This window comes from Carcharhinus amblyrhynchos, chromosome 14 (assembly GCF_965287045.1).
Source record: "Carcharhinus amblyrhynchos chromosome 14, sCarAmb.v2.hapA, whole genome shotgun sequence".
Classification (NCBI taxonomy): domain Eukaryota; kingdom Metazoa; phylum Chordata; class Chondrichthyes; order Carcharhiniformes; family Carcharhinidae; genus Carcharhinus; species Carcharhinus amblyrhynchos.
In genome coordinates this window covers 31,748,895-31,773,613 of record NC_137337.1, presented here as the reverse complement: position 1 = coordinate 31,773,613, position 24,719 = coordinate 31,748,895, and the positions used below count along the sequence as shown (strand labels likewise).

The window sequence follows — 24,719 nt, the reverse complement described above, 5'->3', positions numbered from 1 at the left end:
CCATTCCCTGAGAAAGGAAAGAAAGCTTTTTGCTTTTTTGAGAGTTTATAAATGGATGACATTTTGCACCATGAAATATGCAGAACTTCTGTATTTTTTTGCAATAAAATCACAAGTCAATTGTGGATCATTGTCTGGCAACTGAAGTTAGCTAGCAGTCACTCCAATTGGTTAACAACCCATATTAGACAAGTAAGAAACAATTAGCTTTAAATCATTTTACGTGACATGATGAAAGTAAACTAATCTCACAAACTACAAAGGTATGAGCATTCATCTGTAATGCCAGACTTAATGATCCTAGATTTTGCAGTTGTGAATATTTCTGTGACCTTCCAAAGAGTAGGCAGGACCCAGATTCTGATGTCCTACCTCAATTTTCTCACGTTTGAAACAAGAACTCAGCGGAACCATTTAAACTCGGTGCTGAGTTCAAGCAGACCCCATTTTCCCTAGGGCAAGGGTCTTATCCTGCATTGTGAAAATTATGAATCTTTGGCAAATTCGAAGCTCTTAAAGGGCAGATAAAGTCACGTCATTTAAATGGCCAGTCTTTAAATATTAACAAATACTGCCTGAGAGAGTTGAAAAGTATCCGTTCTCATAGATTCAAGTGCTGTTTGTTGACATAACTCAAAGTGCCATTGCCATAGCATTATAAATGTTTGGCTGAATTATCTACCATTCTATCACCACAAAGGCAGTAATCTTAAGTTCAGTTCAATCAGCAGCTCAAAGAAGTTATTTAAAAAAATTAGCTGTCTTTAATGTGGGGTTGCAAATACAAAACCTCTATAAGTGATAAAGTACTTGAGGGGATTTAAATGCATTTGTGAATGGGGGAGTGCTGTTTCTGTAGTGAAGTGTGCAATAGATTTTTAGAACTTTATTTTATTTCAGCATGGCTCCTGAAGTCTGCTATGTGGATAGAGTAAGATGTACGGAGGTATGAGGGCCAATGAAGGTAGTGGAGATGCAAGTTTGCAAGTGTGGCATGGAGAGTTTGTGGGGGAGAAATGAAGGAGTGGGAGGGCTAGAGGATCTAATGTTTAAGAAAACATTAAGAGAACTGAGGCAGACCTTTTAAACAGCCCACCTTGGTACTCAACAACCTCTGCGCCCATTTCTGAACGGTGACCAAATGGCAAAGGGTCAGACTCCATCTTGCATCCACCCCTTCCTAGGGCAAATATCCCACCATTTGTGGCACTATTTCTCTCAGGTGTTCCAAACCGCAAAATATCCTGGTTCGAGCTACCCAACTCAGAAGCAAAAATCCAAGCCGATGTTGCAGATCTCTGATGAATGGTCACAGACCTGCAATGTTAACACAAGTTGTCTGGGCTATGTTTCAAGCTGGCAGCCTGCCACCTTCAGGGCAATACTGGATGCAAGATAAATGTAGACTTGCCAGCACTGTCCACATCCTGAGATCATTCTGAGAATATAAACACGATATTAATAACACCAATAAATCAGGAAACCCAGCTTTTGTTACTAAATGCTAAATTTCGTATTTTTTCCTCGAAGATGAATTGCTCACTGTATTAGCTGTCCATCATCCTCTTATGCAATTACCACAGATGAAGAAAGCTAGATAAGTCTGTCATACAGATGGAGTTCAATGTTGCCTTCAGCAAGCAGATGAAGGAAACTTTGATCAATATTGATCAACTTGTTGCAAGGACTCAATTAACTACGTCCCTATTAAACTGCAGGAGCCATGGCAAGAAAATTACTAACTTGAATAATAGTTTTGTTAATGACATACTTCAAGTACAGTTGTTGATTGGAGGTGGTGGAACTTTGCCTATGGGGAAGCGTTCAGTAGAATACAAAAAAAAAATCCCAGTGGTGTTCTAATGAATAGCAGTGGCTCAGTACCCAGGGGTGAACAGAAATTAAGCATTGAACTCTGCAGAAGAGAAACCAAGCCCAATTGGGTATAATTGTAAGCAGGCACGGGACTTGGATAAGCCACGACAACAGAGAAAACAAACCCACAGTACATTTAACTGCAAAGCTAGAGGGCTTTGCAGTTATGCTGCATCAGGAATGAAAGCACCTAGGAATCCTGACATTGCAAAGGAGGCCATTTGGCCCATCAAACCTGCATCAGCAACAATCCCACCCAGGCCTTATCCCCTTAACCTCACATATTTAACCAGCTAATCCTCTTGACACTAAGGGGTAATTTAGTGTGGTCAATCAACCTGACCCGCACATCTTTGCAGTGTGGGAGGAAATGCACTCAGACATGGACAGAATGTCCAAACTCCATCCAGTGACCTGAGGCCTGACTTGAGCCCGGCTGTGAGGTAGCAGTGCTAACCACTGTGCCACCGTGACGCCTCATTGCACTTTCATCACCATTCCTAAGTAGTGAACACAACATAATTAGGTTCAGTGTTGGAATGAAAAAAAGAAAAGTTGAAGGTCACCTTAACGGGGGAGAGGGGGGGGGAGGAGAAGGAGAAGGAGGGAAGAGAGAGAGAGAGAGAGAGAGAGAGAGAGAGAGAAAAATAAACAAGGCAAGAGACCGTGAAATAAAACCACTGATCAGCAATGGAATTGATTTACAGGCAGAAAAGGTGCAAATGAAATATCTACCAGTAGGATAAAAACAGAGTGTAAGGGGCTGAAATTAAAACTTAAATAATATAATGAATGCCAGGAGAAATCTCCAAAAGATACAAAATGCAAGATCAGAGAAATTAAAGGAAATCAGCAAAATCAAGGAGTAGTAGAAGGCTTTCATTCTTTATAAGATAGAAGTGATAGAGACAAGTGAGAAACATACTATACTCTATAAGGCAGGAGAATGTGAATAGGGAAGTTGCTCTTGTAGAGCCAACATGGACACAATGGGCCAAATGGTCTGTCTCTGTGCCACAACCATCCTAAATAAGCTGTTAGTCATAGAGGCATGTTTGGATTATAGGATTGCCAGAATATACAACAGTTATGGACGACTATTCAAAGAGAAATGGTGCTACAGGAAGTCATCCAGACTGAGGTTTAAACAAAATCACTGAAACCTTATGATTTACATCTGAGTATTCTGACAATTTGGTTGGGGCAGGCGGGGCTGGGGGTAGGAAACCACAGAGGCTGACTATGACTTTAAAATTCTGTGAAAAGATAGATTGTGCTAGAAGACTGGAGAATGGCAAATGGACCCTGCGTCTTGAAAATGAGACAGGAGAAAACCAAACAATTATAGACAATTTACTCCAACTCAGTTTTTGGTTAAATTCTAGAGTCTACAGTGGGAGATAAAATGGAAAATACTTAGGGATACAAATTTAAAATTGCTCGACCTGTACATATGATGTCGTTCTGAACAGATGCACTTACTGAAGTGTCAAGTGAAGCAAATATACTTGTGTAAATCTGTGACAAACATTTACAAGAAATAGTCCTGCAAAGCGACTTCTTTAAAAAGATATAATTACTTGCCCGAGAACCAAAACAAATGCTGATCCCAAGTTTAACTGTTTTACCTCATACTGACCATTTGAGGAACAAACTTACAGTAAACCAAAACACCCCACAAGGTTCACAAAATCAAAATCCCAAAGCGTCAGGATAAAACACTACAGAAATTCACTCTTGAAAGTGCCATAGTTAAATCCTGTTTATGCTAAACATCACTAGAGTATTATGAATAATGTTTTGAGATCCATGAGTGCATTGTCACTGTTGCAAGCAAGCATTTCTTGAAAAGATAGTTAAGAAAGCACAAAATAAAATTTGCCCACAGCATGGTGACAGTGCTTAGCACTGCTGCCTTACAGCACCAGGGACTTGGATGATGGTCTGTGTGGAGTTTGCATGTTTTCTCCGTGCTCAAGTGTGTTTCCTTCAGGTGCTCCAGTTTCCTCCCACAGTCCAAAGATGAGCAAGTTACGTGGATTGGCTGTGCTAAATTGCCCCTTAGTGTCCCAAGACGTATAGGCTAGGGGGATTAGCAGACTAAATATGTAGAGTTACAGGGATACAGCCTAGGTGAGAGGCTGTGCCGGAGAATATAGATTCAATAGGCCAAATGGCCTCCTCCTTCACTGTAGGGATTCTATGAACAAGTGCAAACCAAATGGGATTTTCATACCCGTTTGGAAAATCCGTGAATCATCACTAAACTGAGTATTTGTTCCAAGGAATAATGTTGGTAACATAGCTGAATTAAGCAAAACATTTACAAGAAAATGGTTATCTATCAGTACATTGGTATTTTACAGGTTTGGAACACATGTTAAAAAAACTCTCAAAGCCATGAAAAGCTTCAATCTGCCTGTTTGTGGACAATCCCAGAGTAATCACTTCCAGCTGAGGAGAACTGTCAAGTTACAGATTTCAGCTCCCAGTAACCATCTGAGCCTACAGCTTCGAGGAGTTTAAAAAAAAAGAGGCCAAGAGCAAAAGTGACCACTTATAGCAGAGTAGGACATCTGTTTGCGAGCTTCAACTCTCTCCTACTCTCCCTTGTATTCATCAAAATATTCAGAGTAATCACTTCTTAGGGAATGCAAAAATAACCAGAATTTGTTCTTTTTGGGTGCAAGAAATCAAAAACACAGCAAAGCATGAACTCAAATTCTTCTGAGTTAAAGCTCAAATGGTGTAGCTGGGGGAATGATAGCAAAAGTCGAAATGCAACTGGAGAAGAAATCTAGAGGTCTGGATTAATGCTGCAGAGGCAAGTTTAAATCCCATTCTAGCACTGACGGAATTTTAATTCAACGAATTAATAAAGCTGGAATAAAAAGCTAGTCTCAGGCAAGGATGATCAAGAATCTGCTGGCAAGTCATAAAAACCCAACTGGTTCAGGCATTTAGAGGGCATAGGTTTAAGGTGAGTGGGGAGAAATACAAACGGGTCCAGAAGGGCAATTTTTTCACACAGAGGGTGGTGAGTGGAACAAGCTGCCAGAGGTAGCAATAGAGGTGGGTACAATTTTATCTTTTAAAAAGCGTTTTGATAGTTACAAGAATAAGATGGCTATTGAGGGATATGGGCCAATCGCAGGCAATTGGGACTAGCTTAGTCGTTTAAAGGAAGGATGGTATGGAGAAGTTGGGCCGAAGGGCCTGTTTCCATGCTATAAACCTCTGACTCTACATTCTTTGGGGAAGAAAACTGCCTGTCCTTAACTGGTCTGGCCTGCATGTGACACCAGATCCACAGTAAAGTGGATCATTCTTAATGTCTCTCTGAAATAGCATACCATTCAGTTGTATCAAACCACTACAGAATCAAAGAAGAATGAAAGCAGATTAAAACACCTGGCATTCTTATTGACATGGACACAGCAAAGACACGCCATGCCCACTCAACTGTACAGAGTTCTCCTCACTATGTTTCAAAAACTGAGAGAGCTGTCCTAGAGATTACTCAAACAAAACAGCCTAACATAGTCATACCCACTGTACCACACAGCTAATTTCCTAGATTCCTCCTTCACTACTGCTGGTTATGACCTTGCCATCAGCAGAGGTGGCAGCAGAGTGACTTAAGGAAGGAAGGAGTTTACTGTAGTTAATTGGTTGAGCTCATAACCAGTTTCATTTACATTTGCTTGAGGCAACAAACGTTCTTACACAGGGACTGTTATCTGCAAACAAAAAGGGAATATGTTGAAACCTTGGCACCTATTTTGAATTACCAGGGAGCTCATAGTTCCCCATTGCTTTCTCCATGGCAACACCTTGGCCAGAGTCAACTTGCCAACCAATCAGCCCCCTTGTCTCCTGTGGTGCAAATTATTTAAAATTTGGTGTTCTTGCATTGGTCTGGGTGAATGCAATACGAAAAGCTTCTCTTTTCAGCAATATAGGAAAAAAATTGCTGGGACTACAGGAAAGGATAGGTGAGCAGAACTCGCAGAATTGCTCTTACAGAGAGCCAGCATAAAAACAATGGGCTGAATGGCCTCACTCTCTGCTATAACCACTCTATTTTGTAATTCAAACCAATTATACTTACACCTGACTTTAAGGTAAATTTTCATAGAATATCATAACAACAGAAAATTGTTAAAATTACCAAGGCATTTGTTAATGTGCATGTAGAGGAGAGTGCTTCCTCTTGTGGGAGAGACCAAAACAAGGGGCCAAAAACCATTACGTGTAAGAGTACACTTAGGAGAGAAATCAGGAGAGCAAAAAGGTTTCAGATGGATCTGGCTGATAAGGCTAAAGAAAATCCCAAAAAGGATTAGAGGGATATGGGCCAAACTGGGGCAATTGGGATTAGGTGGGAGGGCACCATGTTCGGCATGGCCCAGTTAGGCCGAAGGGCCTTTTTCAGTGCTGCATTGTTCTAAAAGCAAAAGCAGCTTTTAGTTAATTCATTCATATGTAAATTACAGAAGCCCAATAAGGTGTGAAAGAGCACAAAGTATATGGCACCATATCACAAATCTTGACATTGCAGTTTTAATATCAGCAAGACCCAATATCATTCTTTAATATTCCTTCAATGCCATGAAATCTCAGCTAATTGATTTTGTAATCATAATATGTTCACTGAATAGCACACAAAGCTTTATCTCAGTATACATAGCAACAAAGTAATCATCACAAAGGTAACTTAAAACTTTTAACAGCTGAACATTTGGCAACAGTTGCAATGACAGTGGACTTATTTTTACCTTTTTTTTAAATTAAAAGCACTATTATTCACTCTGTAGCAAATAACAGCATTTAAACGGGAGCTAATATTTTCATCCAGGCTAACACTAACAGATTGACATGCATACAAAATAGGTTGATACCTGGTGTATTATTGAACCAATCTTTTAGAAACTCAGGAAACTGCTTTTAAAGAAAAACAGGAATTTCGAAATGTAAATATGATTGCAGTAAAAGTGAAACACGTTTAATAGATACGGCCATGTGCCCCACATGTTCATCAGTTTTCAATTAGGTGACTGCAGTTGCTCTACAAATGTCATTGCATTGCACCATTTGGTTCATCACATGGACTCATTTCTGCAGTGCTCGGTTAATGCTGCATTTTATTTTAAAGAACTAGTCTACCTTTTGAAAATTCTGACCATTACAACAAATATCTGATTCTCAAGGCAACTTGATGCTCATTTAAGCTTTTTAAGGACATGGTATCAGGTATCTGGCAGAACATAGACTATTGTTGGCAGAAGAAAAGCTTCCTGCATGTTCTTGATTCAGATCTTAGCTCCTACATGCCTCAGGAGAAATGGTTCAACTCACATCTTGGATTCCTTTCTTTCTAATTCAACTCAATGAAATTCTATACACAGCTGGAAGGTTACACAGTGATCATATTTCTTAAGTTTTAAAGAAGTGTTTCAATGTGTAGAAATCTTATCGGGATTTGAGAACAGATTAGATTTTTTTTTAAAAAAATCACTGCATTTCTGGTGATGGCATTAGACTAAAAAAAATGACTGTATATTCTGCTGCTTTTCCAGTGAGGTACAAGGCAACTGAGCGAATCAGGAATTCATTATTTGGGGAAATGTGTGAAGAAATTATTTTTTTTAAAGGGGCTAATTTTCACACTATTTTTTTGTACAGTATTTGACACTTGTCACATTTGTATTTGAGTATTTATTATTTTTGATGTTTCTATCCTGACAAAGTGCACCAAAAAAATTGATTGGACAGCTCATTCTCTTCTGGTTGGATTGTACTCTGAGTGGTGATTAAACCAGCACCAGCTGTTTGTCAATTTACCCATTGACTCTTTTTGGGCTTTCACATGTCAAGCTGATAATTGCCCTCTGCGAGGGATCTGGAACCTGTCTGAATGGAGCAAGCAACAATGCATCTCCTTAACCAAGCTGATTGAAGAATTATTAATGGGCAGCATATGACCTGGACCAGGAATTTTAAAATTTGAATAATGGAAAGAGATAGAAAAAGTGAAATAAAGAGCAGGAAGGAAGGGTTGGATAGAAAGATAAAGAGAGAGACAAAGAAAAGGTTAAAAAAAAGTTTGCATCACCAGCAATAATTAAAAGCTGAAGGAATGAGATTACATGCTAAATGTTACATCTCAGTGCCAGAGAGGTGGTTTTAAGATATCATGCAATTAGAAAAGTTCTGTCACTGAAATGGGTATGGCCTAACTGTTTTTGGTGCTTTTGTATCTACATAGCTAGGACAGGAATGTCACGTTGTTCAATGTATTTTAATGGGGGAACCAGGTCCTGATATGTAATTTTCATGCAGCTTTTGGAGAGGCTGTGTATCTCAAATCAGCAATTTCAGGAATTTCAAAGTTAAATGTGCATGTGTTACCACTGGTTATTGTTGTCCAACTTGTGAATAACAGTAAGAACTTTTAGTCTCACCATTATTGTCACAGCAAAATGGGCCCCATTAAATTCCCTTCTCTCTTTTTCAAGGCATGAGGCTGCGGTTCAAATCATAACTTACTTTTTTTTTTAAAATGACTATATATCAAAAGTACTCTGTTGGCTATAAGCACTTTTGAGACATCTGGCTGGTCAGCAAAATGCAAGTCTTTAAAAAATCTAATTCTCTCAAATGGTGCTCAGCATTTTGGAGGGGTGCCCTAAAATTAATGTCATATTTCCACATGCAATCAATTAACGAGATTTCAAAGTAAAAGTAAAGTTTTAGTCAGACGTAGGCTTACGTTAACACTGCAAGAAGTTACAGTGAAAATCCCCTAATCACCACATTCCAGTGCCTGTTTGGGTACAGAGGGAGAATTTAGCATGACTAATTCATCTGTCCTGCATATCTTTTGGACTACAGGAGGAAACCAGGGCACCTGGAGGAAACCAACACAGACAAAGGGAGAATGTGCAAACTCCACAGACAGGGATCCAAGCCGGGAATCGAACCTGGGTCCCTGGCGCTGTGAGGCAGCAGTGCTAACCATTGTGCAATAAAGTTAAAGCATAATATTTTGTCCCCAGTGTCAATCTCCCCTTATCAAAATTTCTAAAATAGCCAAGCACCTTTGATGGCAAAGTTAAATCCAGTTCTCACATCAGACTCCATTAATGCTAAAATTTAAAAGCAAATGGAGTAGTCTGATGAAATGTAAAGTGGATTATAGATTCCCAGCATAGGGCACTTACACAACTAGGAGCAGGTGGTGGTCATTTGGCCCTGCGGTAAGATAATAGTGTGGCCTTGACTTCACCCATCTATCTGAACTCCTTAACCCTGGACATCGTTGGCTATCAAAATCTGTGTAATTCAGCCTTGAATATATTCAATGACCAAGCCTCTGTATCTCTGAGGAAGAACATTCCATAGGCTTCTGTGAAAAAAAATTCTCATTGCTGTCTTAAATGGGAGACTCTTAATTTTTAAACTATGTATCTTGCTCTATACTCTCCCACAGAGAAAAACATCCTCTCAGCACCCAACCTGTCACATTCCCTCAGGATCTTATATGTTTGAATATCATCTCAACTCCAATGGGTACAAGTCCAACTTGTTCCTCATACACTAATCCCTTCGTGCCAGGAATTAGTCAAGTGAACCTTTTCTGGACTGCTTCCAATGAAATCATATTCTTAAGTAAAAAGGCCAAAACTGTACATAGCACTCCAGATGAAGACTCACAATGGCTCCATTCAGCTGTGACAGCAACACTTTCCAACATTTACACTCAATTCTCCAAATGCCAACATTCCATTAGCCTTCCTAATCACTTGCTGTACCTTGCACGCCAACTTTTTGTGATTCATGTACCTAGACACCCAAATCCCTCTATATCATAGAGATCTGCATTCTCTCCAAATAAATTATGTACAGTTTTTCCTGCCAAAGTGGACAAGTTCACATTTTTCCTGCATTATACTCCATTCCACCATATTTTTGCCCACTCGCTTAACCTATCTATATCCATTTGTAGGGTCTTTATGTCCTCTTGAACTAATATATTTATATAGTAAAACATCTCAAAGCACTTCAGTTAATGAATTACTTTGAGGGCACTGACTATCCTGCAGTCAAATGGAACAACTGTTCATAAGAAATAGAAGTAGGTCATTCAGCCCACAGAGCCTTTCAATAAGATAATGACTGATATGATTGTGGCCTTATCTCCATTTTCCTACCTGAGCCCCAGAACTCATGACTCCTTAGTCAATCAAAAATCTGTCCAACTCACCCTTAAAATATATTCAATCACCCAGTCTTTACTGCTTTCTGGAGAAGATAATTCCATGCATTAACGGCCCCTGGGAGAAATTCTTCCTCGTCTATGGTCTTAAATGAGAGACCCCTTATTTTTAAACCATGCCCCTAATTCTAGATTCTCTCAGCTAACATCAAAAAATCTCTCAGCATCTAGCTTGTCAAGCCCCCTCAGAATCTAATACATTTCAGTAAGATCATCTCCCATCCTTCTAAACTTTTAACCTGCTTATCTCTCCCTCATAAGACAATTTTTCATCTCTGGAATCAGCCGTGTGAATCTCCTTTGAAGGTTCAGGTTCCAATGCAGGTATATCCTTTATTAATTGAGAATAAAGTTCTACACAATACACTTGATGTGGTCTCATCAATGTCCTATACAATTGTAAAGAGAATTCCTTGCTTTTATATTCCATTCCTCTCCAAAGCAATGTCTGCAACAGCAAAACATATAAAATAGATATAAATAGTATAGATTTGAGAGAGGAAGTAATCTTACTCTTCTTTGACTAAGCCTTGACATTTTAAATATCTACCTAGTCATGTAGATGGTAGAGTTCAAAAGTATAATAATATACAATTATATCCCCAAAGCTTATATATGTGCTGTACAAGATGAATAACAAGTTATTTCTGCAAGAGTCTTCATATTCCTAAACATCAAAAAATACAGGATTACTCATTTTCTACCATCATGCATTGAGAAGATTCGAAAAACAGATTAATCTCCAATTAAGGAAATGGCCGTGCTTGAAAATTAAATACAGCAGCTGAGCAAGTAAATCAAGGCATCTCATCAACCAGGGAAGATTGGACATGCATTGAAGAGCGCCAACATTTCTTCCTTGCTGCAAACTTAACCAAGCTATATTTATAATATGCATTAATATTTCCAGTACAAGTAAAAAACTGCATGCTTGGATTCTATATTATTCAAATAACATACCTGACTCACAGACGATCGATCCTGGCTTCAACTCTAGCATCATAATGATCATAGAGATATCAGTAGAATAGAGGATTTGTGTCCGATGAGGAAGCGTCACAGTCCAGAGCTCTGGAGTAGGGTGTAGTATATACACCCAGCCACCTTTGCTGCATGTAACCTTTGACCCATACTTTTTCCCAATAAGATCGGCTGAGTGCTTGATAGCACCATACTTGGTCTGCGTTGCAGCACCTTGCTGAACTTTAATCGCAAACATTGAATCGTGGCCTAGGAAGACGATGGCGGTGTCACCATTCTGAATAACATCCCTATACTCCACAAAACTCATTCTGAGAATGGAATACAATGATCGTCACAACCTAGGAAAAACATCGAAGTAGGCAAGAACATCAGAATAGCACCCTTACATCAATAAGTTCATTGTTTGTTCTTATTACTTCACTATAGTGCAACAGATATAAATTCACAATTAGAGGATTTCACATGGATCCAGAAAAATGGGCATCCTTTACAACAACACAAGTCATTTGCAAATACATTATCTGGGGCAAAAGTAAGTCTAATGCTCTAGGAATGCCTCAGTTGATTCTTGATCTGCATGACTGGCCCATCTCATTCAAGGCTACAATGGAGTTTCTATAACCGGCCTTGCTATTAGCAGGCTGGGATGCAGAATGAGTGAGAAAGTGGGACAGAAAGGGTAAGTTGGTGCAGTTCAGTAACCTGGCTAACATTTTTCCCCTCAGCTAACATCAAAAAATTTGTTCTGAAATATCCAGATCAATCATCTCTTTGATTTTATAGGAATGGATTAGCCCGTAGAATCAGTAATAGGAAAGATGGATTAAAAGACAATAATTAAAAGTCAAGACGCTTGACGACAACTCTGAACATTTGGAACGGTACTTACTATAAACATATTTGGAAAAAAAGAGAGTGTTAGGACGCATCGATCCATTTAACCATGATATTGGCAATGAAGCATCCAGGGACAGAGAAAGTAAATAAATAGTCTAACCCACACCTATCTTTATTAGAAAGAAGGGCAATTTACCATGTCAGAGTCTCAGCAACAGGAATGGAAAATCTACGCAAATAAAAATGTAATTACATATTTAAGTGCTCTGAAAATAGATAAACAACCTGTTCCAGCCAACTTACACAAATGAATCTTAAAAGGAGAATAGGACTGACAGTATTGATGCTCCAACATTTATGCAAGTTTGCCAAATTTGGAACAGGTACTTGGAAATGAGAGAGTAATTAAACACACTCCAGAAAGAAAATCATTCAATGTTACATTAATGGGAATTTGATCTGCATACCTAATTCCACCACTCTCCCATGCACATAGGTGATTAGCTCTTAATGCCAAATGGCAGGGTTCATAAATGAGATTAATACAAAATGATGCTAACACTAAAAGGAACCAGCAATTAGCCAATACCACCCCAGAAAGGACACTGAAAAATTGGCAAAAAAAGGAATTTCATTTTCCTGAATGCTCTCCACAAAGTTCTACATCAATAATTAATATCTGAAGCAGACAAAACGTTTCGAATTTATTTGAGTGACTCTAAAAAAAGAGAATCAATAGCCTTTCGTTAGAACTTTTCAGGTTGGATAGAAATTGAAAGAATGTCCTGGTATTTAGACTTTTGCTATTTCAGTTGTATTAATAAAATTATATCGAATTGAACCAAGGGATAAACAAAAAACAAAATTTTTTTTTGATTGCAGAAGAGGCAGTACAAATAGATTTTGAAGGATTTGGATTTTTTAAATTGGTATCAGATGCAATATGAATTATTGTAAAATAATTCAATAATCCAAGCCTTGAGTGCTATGAGCAGTTTAGGAAGGATATATTGGTCTTGGAGAAAGCGTAGAATAAGTTTAATCCCAGGATTAAGCTATGAAGAGTGTTTAAATAAACTAGGATTGCTACTCCTGGAATTGAGAAGGTTAATCAAAGTTTTTATGATACTAGGGGAACTAATAGGATAGATTGAGAGAAATTATTTCCATTAGCTGATAAGTTTAAGACTTAGGTTTTTTGAGCTAGACCTTTCAGGAGTGAAATTATGAAACAGTACCTCAAGCAAAGGGCAATCGAAGTCTGGGACTCTCTTCCACAAATGGGAATTGATCCTGGTTCAATAGAATTGTTAATTTTAAAACAGAGATTGATAAATGTTAGTAAGCCAAAGGCATTATTGAATTATTGAGGACAAAGGTGAGAAATAGGGGCTGCAGTGCACCATTCCTTCATTGTGTAAATCAGGAGGGCTTACTGTGGTTAAAAAAGGCAAATGTGGCACTACTTCACATCAAAAGGGACTGAATAGAATTTAGAAGGTAACGTTTTTTGAGATGTTGGTTGGATGCCATTTAGAGGTCTGTTCATAGACTTGTTATCTCATAATAGAGATACTTTCACCTTCAGAATGTAGAGGAAAATATCAAAAAGAACTTTGAAGTGAACATGTCAACATCTTCCTGACAATGAAGGGCATTGACAAGGTGATTAAAGGAAATCGTTCACTAGAAGAAAGATTTAAATACAATGTGGCATAAATTAGATTGTTACCAAAGTGATGTCGACAGTTTCAGAACAAATTACTAAACACATGAGGTTTTCTAAACTGGAGCAATGTCTGTCCACACACTGGGGTGCAGTGTCAGAGAAATGTGCGTTCGCTTTAATTTTCTCTTTCAGTGTCTGTTGACCAATTGCACGTTGTTTCTGGATATGATTTTCTTCAGTGTTAGCACTATCTTCCTATGCACCATCTTTTGGAAATCAGGCAGGGGATATGTGCCCTGGAGTTGCAAAATTTTGAAGCAGGACCTACCACACACAAAAGTTTGTAAAGCAGTGGAGAAGGCTGCAGTACAAACTGGCAAAAAAAACTGATTGTGTTTGGAGAAGACAGTGAGTAATTTGAAGGCATTGGACAGGTTTGACCTATGATCAAGTGATAGGTCTTTTTGGGTCCTAAAAATTAATGGTTCATTTGATGAAAACAGCTCAATAGTTGGAACTGTTGACTAAAGAATAGGCGGTCTCAACTTAGTAAGCAGGGAAATCCAATGTCTATTATCTAAGGCTCAGACAGCTTAAGGATGAAGGCAAGTGCACAAGGGCTGCAACAATGCTAATCGCCTGCACCTTTAACACCCAAAATTAATGAGACACTAGTGTCTCAAAGATAATACAAGTAGGAAAGTTAAACTGGTTTGAAATAAATGCATTGATTTTAACCAAATATTCAGTTGGGACGGAAGTTTCAGAAAATAAATGTTTTACAAGTATATTCATTGCATGGTCCAAAATGAAAATTAACTGCATAATTAAACAAGTACAATATACACAAATTGGAGACTCAAGTATAGAATTAGCATACAAAATAATCCTGCTCTTGGTTTCCAAACTTTATGTAACAGCTGATTTAAATATTTCCTCCACCAAGTACTGATGAATTCCCCAAATTTCTGATCTGTGCATGAAGTAAATGGTGCTAGAGACACAGAAATGGGCAAAATTAGCAGCTAGCAAGCCCATACTTCAGGGAGAGCAAAGGAGAAAGATGTGCGACTCCATTGATTTCTTTCTGATTCTGAAGGAAGAAAGCTCTTCTGGTCGTATCACTTTCTAATGACCTTAGATTATTTTGGGATATCCTACAATGTAATTTTAAGTGGAGTTACAATTATAGGCAAAGCCTACATTTCCACACAGCAACACCTCAAAGCAGCTTTTGAATTTTTGAATTTTTTTTTAAAAATTGTGTTTGTTGAAAGATAAATGCTTGTCAGGATAGCATAAGAACCCTTCTTCACCAAATGATGCCACTCTTGCATCCATCTCAGCAGACAGACAGGAAATTGGTTTAATGTTTGTTCAGAAAAGGACACCTCCAAGAAAGCAATACTCCTTTAGTACCATTCTAAAGTATCAGCCTATATTATAGCTCAAATCTTTGGAATGGGTTTGGAACCATAACCTTCAGACGGAGAGCATAGAGTGATACCACCAAGATCTACGCTGTAAACTAGAACCATTCCATAGCTTCAGCAAATATAGGCTTGCTGACATTCCAGTTCAGCACTAAGAGAATGCTGCCTCATCAGAAGGATTGTATCTGTTGTTAAACTGAGGCCCCCAACTGAGACATCTTAGATCACAGATTCCCAACCAGTGTGCCATGGCAAAGGCTCCACAAGTGAGCCGCAAAATAAGATTCAAGGTGATTAAACACCAATGTTAATAAACTAAATCTAATCTTCATTTTCTGCTTTGTGGTCAGCATCTCCAAATCTTGATGAACCTTGGGCCTCCCACTCATGCGCTGGCTGGGAATGAGCCAAACATGTGCTGTTGGTAATCCAAACAGTGCACACACTAGGTGGGAATGGGTTGCACATGCACGGTTCAGATTTTTAAATATTGGTCAGCAGCATGCTCATGGGCCTAACTGATATATAAAAAAAATCAGCACTGCGCATGTGGGGCCCTTTCCTAGTTTACAAATGTACAGAAGATCCTAGGTCCTTTGGGAATTGGAGATGTCAACTATGGAGTTAGACAAAGGCCCCAGGGGTCTGCACAAAAAACAGAAACACAAAAGGACACAAAAGCCTGGGAGAGAGAAAGAAGTTGAAAAAACAAACAGGAGTGAGGCACAGAGAAGGAAAAAAATGAAATTTCCAGTAAGGGAAGGAGACAAGAAACAGGAACTGATAAAGTTAAGAAAAGGAGAAACAGGCCCTAGATATTTGACATGCAAATGATAAGGCTTTCACTTAAACTAACGAAAATTGTATTAAATGCGGCTTGATGTGTTTTAAGGAAGTTTTAGAGGTAAAGGTTTTTTGCAAGAGGACAGTTCAGTTGCAGAAAATAGGAGATGTGCCTCAAAATCTTTTCTAGCATGAAAGGTTGGGAACAATGATGTAAAGGATCCTATGATATTATTCAAAGAACACAGAGCTCCCCAGTGCTTAGATTAATGTTCTCTCCTGAACTACAACCCACAACATAGTAATTTAATTAGTTGTATATTGATTTGTGCTATTGGTCGCTATTTCTGCTTACATACATAACAGTGACTACCCTTCAAAAGTTATTCACTGAACACGGAGAACTATGAGATGTGCTGAAGACATGATAAAGCTTCTGCATAAACACAAGTTCTGCTCTTTTTCTTTTAATGTATCAAAGAGGGTAACAGATCACAAATTTAGTTAAAACAATGGTTTTCAAAGCCTTTTGGGAATGTGCAAATGGCTTTCTGCCTCTAAGATTACTAATATCCATTTCCAGAAATATTAATTTGAAGCCAGTCAAGGCTGAAGCTGGATGCACGCAAAAAATCTTTGGTAATTCCCAGAGCAGACGTGTGACAGGGCAAAGCAGCCAATAAATATACAAACAGACACCATTCATATTTCACCATTGTGTGTTTTTATTTGAATCCTACATCTTGCTCCCCACAATACTGTCTCACTGATTATGTTTCAAATAACAAAATTAGAGAACCAAGCTCAGTGCATGTGTACATGCAGGCAGCTAGCAACTAAGTTACTCTACCCTACTTTTTGAATTCATATTATAAATGTCGCTTATAAATGTCTCTGAGAACCTCATGGATTCTACTAACCCCACAAGAATCCAAAAATTCATTTCCATAATCATACAGGGATCACAGGAGTAGGAATAGGCCATTCAGCCCATCAAGCTTCTTTTGCTATTCAAACAGATCACGGCTGATCATCTATCTCAACACCACTTTCCCGCTCTATTCCCATATACCTCAATGTCGTTAGTCACCAGAATTCTATCGATTTTGGTCTTGAACATACTCAGTGATTGAATTTCCACAGTCCACGGAGGTCGAGAATTCCAAAAATTCACCATCCTCATATTCTGAGATGGGATCCTCTGGTTCTGGACTCACCAGTCAGGGGAAACATCCTTCCTACATCCACCCTGTAAGAAATTTGTAAGTTTTGATGAGGAGATCACCTCTTGTTCTCTGAAACTTGAGAATACAGGCCCAGTTTCCTCAATCTCTCAGGTCAGGTCTGATATCAGCAATACAACAAAGATCTACATTAAATATTTATTTATTTTAAAATAGTAGAGCCAAAATGGCAACATGGATCATTTAATCTCCATTAATGTCCATCAGGAAGTGTGGGAAAACATTTCTGAACTGGCACAATTGCTTAACACACTAAGGCAATAAATCTAGTCCGGTCAAAGTACCAATACTTCAGCAATTCTAAAAAGAGAAAGCGAGAGTGCAGATACTAGCTGATACACTGAATTATCCAGCTGGACAATTAGTGAAGTTCTCAGGTATCCTTGACCTACTTAGGGCTGCTGATAATTAACTTGCTGCTCTCCCTCCTTGCTGGGTACAGCTCCAGAGATGCCAGGCATCTCCAATGCTTTTCCCCATGACAGTCTTAAAGACAAACTTCAACAAGGCAGGTTATTTTACTCTTCGAGGGTTGGGGCAGGGTGGAATTAACAGTAGAATTATCACAACCGAGCTCACGTCTATCTTTGGCCAACATCAGCACATCCGTGTTTTATTAGGAGGTTATTGGATATCCGTCACAAGAGCTTATTGGCTTTCACTGACCAATAAAACAAAATTAACATCCCTATCTTCCCCAGCTTTGTGATAAAATAACTCAGAACTGAATTTAATTATCTTCTTAATCTGTACAACTCATTACTCATTGTACAAAGTACAACGCCGATGAACATTTTAATTCATTAAATTCCGGTACGTCGACTGGACTCCTCTTAGTAGATGAGGGCTCTGGATTTTTCAGATTGAGCGAATTTAAATAATCAAACATTTATTTTCCACTGAAATTATCTCAGTGTCATCCAGTGGGCAACATGAAAAAAGAAACACATTACAACCACAAGTTTGTGCCCTATTTTTCAAACAGATACCCAATTTTGTTCCAGAACAAAAATTATTTTAAGCACATTTATCGTATGTATACAAGAACTAATATACAGTTTTACTATAATGGGTGTTGCTTTGGTGAACTTGTTAACAAACTTTCTACTTTGTTTTATGCTAGAACGGAAATCAGAGCTGACTGAAGTGCTTTAATCAACTTGAGAAGCTCCATCCCAGAATTACTGGATCATTCATTAGGCCCATTAGTAGCTAAAACTGTGATGTAACTACTGAATTATGGCAGTTGTGTTTGGTTTTCCAGGAGAAAATGAGTTATCAGTGTCCCAAAATGCAGTACAGCATTAAATGGAGCATGAGGAATAGTTGAGATTTATGGTTCAGCAAGCTTAGTATCAAAACAGAACTTCAGCTGAAAGTTTTACAATGAAGACAGGATGCTGAGCTATATTAGCAGTTCTGTGGACTATTCTTTAGCTGATGCAGAAACATTAAAGCAGATCTTCAGATTTTCCCAACTGTTTGACAATTTCCCCAAGTAGCAAGTGTTGCATTAGGAGTAAACCACTAACAATTTTCCTTGACAAATTATAAATTGCTCTTCACTACTTTTTCTTAAGATTGTTCATCGAAATTCAACATACTGCCATTAAATCTCTGAGCTATCAATTAGCAAGACCAGATAGTAAAGCTGACGTGGTGAAAGAGGCATTCTTATCTGCACCACGTTTGAAAATGGCATTTGATATACCATTCACCACTCCAGCTGAGATCATATTAAATGTACCGTTTGGTTTACATATATTGAAGTATGGTTTTTGGTAGAATTCTCAGCCCATCATTATACAATACCAATCTTCCAATCTGACTATTTCTGTACACCTGTTCCAGATTATGAAGAAAGAAGCCCAATAAATATTCTGAAGTCGCCAAATGACAAACTCAATCATTACATAAACACAGGCATGCAAACAGCTGCTAATAACAAGGTGAGAAATAAGCTACAATGCAAAAAGCCAAATGATTTTATTGATTGTATGAAGACAGCCTTTCCACTTAATTTTATCTCATCTTAACCAGCAGTTTTGTTTTATTTAAAAAAAGTTTGGTATCTGGCCTCAAATGCTGCAATTGTAGATTTTGAAAACATTTTTATAATATTGACTATTCATTGAGAAAGACTAGGAGATCGGTGCACTGTTCCTTGGCTAACCAAGAAAGTTAGGGATAGAATAAAAGTGAAAGATGACATGTACAATACTATGAAGATTAATGGTAGGTGAGATCAGACAAATTTCAGAAACCAGCTCAGAATGACTTTTTTTTAAAAAGGGAGAAATTAAAGTATGAGAGGAGGCTAGCTAGTAATATAAAAGCAAACAGTAAGAGGTTTTATAGGCAGATAAAAAAGGACACTAGCTAAAGTTAACATTTGTCCCTTGAAGGCAGAAACTGAAAATTAGTAATGGGGAACAAGGAAATGGCATTGAACAGGTATTTTGTATGAGCCTTCACTGTAGAAAATATGAAAAGCATCTCAGTAATAGTTGAAAATCAAGAGGGAAGAGGGAGGAAGGAACTTAGAACAATCAATCACTAGGCAAAAGGTACTGGGAAGCTACTGGGACTAAATGCTGGAAGTCCCTTGGATCTGAAGACCTGCATCCTAGGGTCTTAAAGAAGTGGGTTCCAAAATTCAGTCCCAACAGATTGGGAAACTGCAAATGTAACAGCTCTATTCAAAAAAAGGATACAGAAAGCAGGAAAACTATTGGCCAGTTAGCCTAACAATGGTTATATGAAAAATGCTTGAATCCATTTTTGAGGTAATAGGAGACATTTAAATAAAAATCATAATACAATCAGGCAGAGTCAACATAGTCAAATTCTATTTCCCTGTCATAAAACTAATTCATAGGAGTTCTTTGAAGAAGTAACCAGCAGATAATAGGAACCTGTATCTGTGGTGTATTTGGGTGTACAAATGCATTTGATAAGGTGTCATATAAAAGGTTACCACACAATATGGCATTGGGAATAATAGATTAGAATTGGTTAACTAACAGGAAGCAGAGAGTTGGATTAAATGGGTCATTTTTGGGTTGGAAAACCATAGCCAGTGGGCCTCAACTATGTACAATAGCTAAATTTGCTGACATCACAAAGATAGACAGTAAAGAAAATTGTGAAGAGGGCACAGCATCTGTGAAGGGATACAGACAGGTTAAGGGAGTGTGTAAAAAAAATACAGTAGATGCAACAAAATATGGGAAAGCGTGAGTTTGACTACTTCGGCAGGAAGAATAGAAATGGAGAATATTACTTAAATGACATTATTTAAATGCAAACTGACCCAAATCCATCTCCTTGCCGGCTCCAAAAAACAAATTCAAATTGAATCCAGTTCATAGTCCCCACAAGAGAAACAAACAAGATCCAAGCTGACAAGATAAGGCACCGCACCCCACCTTGGGCTTGATCCAATGCTTGATCTTAGCCAAAAAGCAACCTAATGAGCCTTGAAAGCTATGCCAAGAGCAAACAGAACTGCAGTAGAGGCTGCTGATACTAATGCAGGATAAGTATATAGCAACTGACTTCTTAGTACAATTAACCAGTTGTATGGAATGCACTCAGGGAAGAAAAACACTTGCTGTTTCTGAAAATGTATTGTTGAAGTTGTGTATTCAATAGGATTGGGCACTTAATAACCACAATAAATGGATTATACCCTTGTGTGAGGCTACCTATTTTTAAACCCTAAATCCTCAGTGTTTCACTGCTGGGAACAGTTCCATAATCATTCCTGCCAGAAATAATATTGCTAGGATCAATATACCACATGTATATTATGCGGTGTAATATTCAAACATTGCAGGAATTATTTTGGAAGCTCGTGCTGTGATGCTACTTTTTTTTAATAGGAAGGCAGGCATTCAATCAGAAATACATTCATTATTAAATACACAACGTGCACAGTTTACAAGGGCACCCCAGTTTGAAAATTTGAAAAAAGACCTTACTTCAATGTTATGAGGTGACATCTGTACTGTATTAGACCAGCTGGAAGTTACCTTTCTTTTTCCAACAGCCACAGCTTTAATAAATAATCAGTACACTGAAGACTTTTATCTGGATAAATTTTAACACACCTGGACTAAGCCAGAAATCACACAAACCTTTTAACAATATTATTGTACAAAGTTCATTGGAAAAATCTTTATTCATTTCAAGAGCTATGAAATAAATTCCAAAACTTAATTTCTTCATTTAGTAAAAGATTCTCATGGCATACACTAGAAAGTAATCAAATTAGTGCTGTGACTGTTTTGTCCATTAAAACTCCCATTTTAAATGGCTGAAACTGATAAAGCAATTATTATTCACTGTCACTCAATATTCTCCACAACCATATTTAAGTACATTTCTACAACAATTAAGTGCTTGTGAATTACAGTTTGAACTGAAATACTGGGAACTGGAAAGTCTCCCCCTTTGCCTGCCAGACACACACCAAGAATCCTCTCCAACTATCCAAATTGCTGTAGATCCACAATCACTTAAAGCACAATGCTGGTCAAGCAAAGCAGACAACTTTGTCAGCATCCCATCCAATAGTTTCAGCACCCACTTTAGCATCATTGGTCACCTCAACTGCAGTATTATCTATGGGATGCACTGCCAAAACTTAACCAAGGTTTCCTCAGCAACACCTTGCAAATCTGTAACCCCCTCCACCTAGAAGATAAAGAACAGAAGAGGAAAGGGAATACCATCACCTCAAAGTCACATGCCATCTTGATTTAAGCATATATTCTCATAACTTCATTAACATTGCATCAAAAGGTTGAAACTTTCTACTCAGTCGTATTGACAGAGCAATTTCACAATCTGGAAAGCAGCAACTCCAGAAGGTCTAGCATTGCCATCCCAAGAGCAACTACGAATTAGCAATGATACCCACATCCCAAGTGTTTTAGAAATCACTTGAGTTACATGATCACCTCAAATTAAGGCAGACAAACAAAATCTGTTGCCATTAGCTGACAATACAAGGTCTAGGGCTCACAAATTTAAGGTTCTGTGCAAGAGATATGGTGGGAGTGTTCCAAGGAAGAACTTTCTTTTACACAACAAATGGAAATAACTGGAAACATATGATGATGATAATGGAAGGGAACAATCAATGATTTCAAAAGGAAATTGGATGGGCCCTTAAAGAAGATGAATTTGCACAGCTCCGTGGATAGAGCAGGGAAAGGGACTAACCTGGACTGCTCCACAGAGTTGACATGGGCTGGATGGGCTAAAGGCCTCCTTCTGGGTCACAATGAATGACTCTTTGTCATTCACATTGCAGTACAGAATTACACAGATTATCTATCATTACCTTCCAACTCACAACATATGTGTAAATAAGGTTAAGAGTGTAAAGAGGCAACCACTTTTATTGTAAAACACACTGCAGTACTCAAGGCACACTGAGCAAGATACATGCATTTCTGGGAAATCGCATTAAATGAGCAATATGTACAGTTACATTTCTAAAGTGAATAAAACTGGATCTTAGCAGTGGTAAAGGAGCAGAAACAGTAGTTGTTTGCAGGCCAGTGAAAACTGGAAGTCAGTGAACTGCTTAAATCTAAAGTCACATTTAGCCAACAGGAAAGATTCAAGGCATGAGAGCAACTACATAACACAGCTAAAAAGCATAAACCAAATGAAAGCTATACAGAAAACTGCTCATAAGAGACAAGTAATTGAAGTGACTTCGAATAAAATAAGTTAAAACTAGTAATGGAGGGATTTGACTGAAGAGTTGATGAACTGTGTGAAGATTTAATAATAGCACCTGGCATGCACTTAATATTTCAAATTCAACACACTAGACAGCATGAGAAATGTGATACAAGTTTGGCAGAGCACTGATTCATAGACAGCTAAGTTTGATTAAGTTTTGATATTTGTAATGTTAAATACACTGCAATCATAAGTAACCAAACCCTGCAAGTATATTATTATGGTTCATTTAAAAATGAGCACATCGTGGGATCAAAAGATATCTCAGCAATAAACGTGTGCGCATGATACACTTGGGCAGAATAATTGTACTGAAGATGTTCTATCCGACAGGCAGAACCCAAAACAATAAACCAATTCATAGCTGCAAAAACTTGGGGAAAGATTTTCTCTTGTAAAATTACCTACTGCATGGAGTTACTAAACTATTCACCTCCAAGGTCAAATCCAATTCGAGCTGAAAGGACAAATATTTCCACATACTTTCATTGTAAGGCTGTTAAGTGAATTGAACTTAAGCAGCTTCATTTCAATTTCTCATGAAAAGATGCCTTAATTTGACACTAAATTGTTGAAGGAAATGACTCTCTTACTCAAAGACAGAACATGTGGGTTGGTGGTTAAGCCAGCAAAACTGAAGGCACATTGCTGTTCTGCTTTTGGACATGTCATATCTGACCTGGGACTTCCTGGCACTAAATCTAATTGAGAATTCCATTCTACAGCATTTTGTGAACAGCACATGAATTTACCACAATGAGAAAGGAATTCAGGGTTTACCAATAATTCCTAAACTCTTGGACAGTCAGGCTTGAACATAGTTAAAATTAAATTACTTCTCACATATCTGCTGCCTTTGTTCTAGGAGGTTGTAAGGTGCTGTCAGAGGACACTCGGCAAGTTGTTGCAGCGCACTTTGCACAACTTCTAATGTGCTCCGGTGGTGGATCAAGTGGGCTGCTGTGCCCTGGATTTGATCAAGCTTCTCAAATGTTGTTCGAGCTGCACTCATTCAGGCAAATAGAGACTGTACTCCATCACATGCCTGACTTGTGTCATAGATGGTGGACATGTTTTGGGGAGTCAGGTGAATTATTTGCTGCAGATTTCACAGTTCCTGACCTGCTCTTGGAACTCATGATGTGGAGATGCCAGCGTTGGACTGGGGTAAACACAGTAAGAAATGTCATGGGTTCATGGCACACCATCTGTAACCCCCATGACTTGCCTGAAATTGCAACATCTCACTTACTGTCCTGTCTAGAGACAATACACATCTCTTTAACCTATGCCTAATGCTATTTCCATTCACATTGTCTGCATCTTTAAGATTTGAATAGTAGATTAGCTGTAAAGACTCACATTCTAGTCAGTATTCTGTAAACTGTGTGTGCCTTTATATGCCTTTCTCTGATCAGAACCTTCCACACACCTGACGAAGGAATAGCGGTTTCCGAAAGCTTGTGGGTTTACTATCAAGTAAACTGGTTGGACTTTAACCTGGTGTTGTGTGACTTCTTACTGCTCTTGGAACCACAGTACATATATGGCTGGTCCATTTAAGTTTCTGGTCAAAGGTAACCCCCAGGATGTCAATGGTAGGGGAATTCAGCAAAGGTAATATCAAAGGGGAATGGTTAGATTACATATTTTTAGAATGGCATTGCCTTTCACTTGTGTGCATGAAGGTTACTTTTCACTCATCAGTCCAAGCCTGGATATTATCTACATCTCTCTGTATGCAGGCACAAACGATTTGTGGAGTTACAAATGATAATGAACAAAGAAGAATCATGAAGCAACATCACCTAAGATGGCACACTGGTCAGCACTGCTGCCTCACAGCACCAGGGACC

At 38.3% G+C, this 24,719-nt stretch overlaps 1 protein-coding gene across 2 annotated transcripts in view; it reads right to left on the bottom strand.

The window, feature by feature from the left end:
* Nucleotides 1-24,719, bottom strand: part of trmt61a (tRNA methyltransferase 61A) — a 42,960-nt gene that overhangs the window by 16,149 nt on the left and 2,092 nt on the right. The window contains exons 1-2 of one of the 2 annotated variants that reach the window (XM_080201980.1): nt 16,932-17,108; nt 11,114-11,475 (exon numbers count right to left, since the gene is read on the bottom strand). In XM_080201980.1, the coding sequence (XP_080058106.1) occupies nt 11,114-11,444 (331 nt within the window). In that variant the 5' untranslated portion in view covers nt 11,445-11,475; nt 16,932-17,108. Of the gene's footprint in view, nt 1-11,113; nt 11,476-16,931; nt 17,109-24,719 lie in introns of those variants that run through there. The other variant, XM_080201979.1, reaches the window with a different exon arrangement.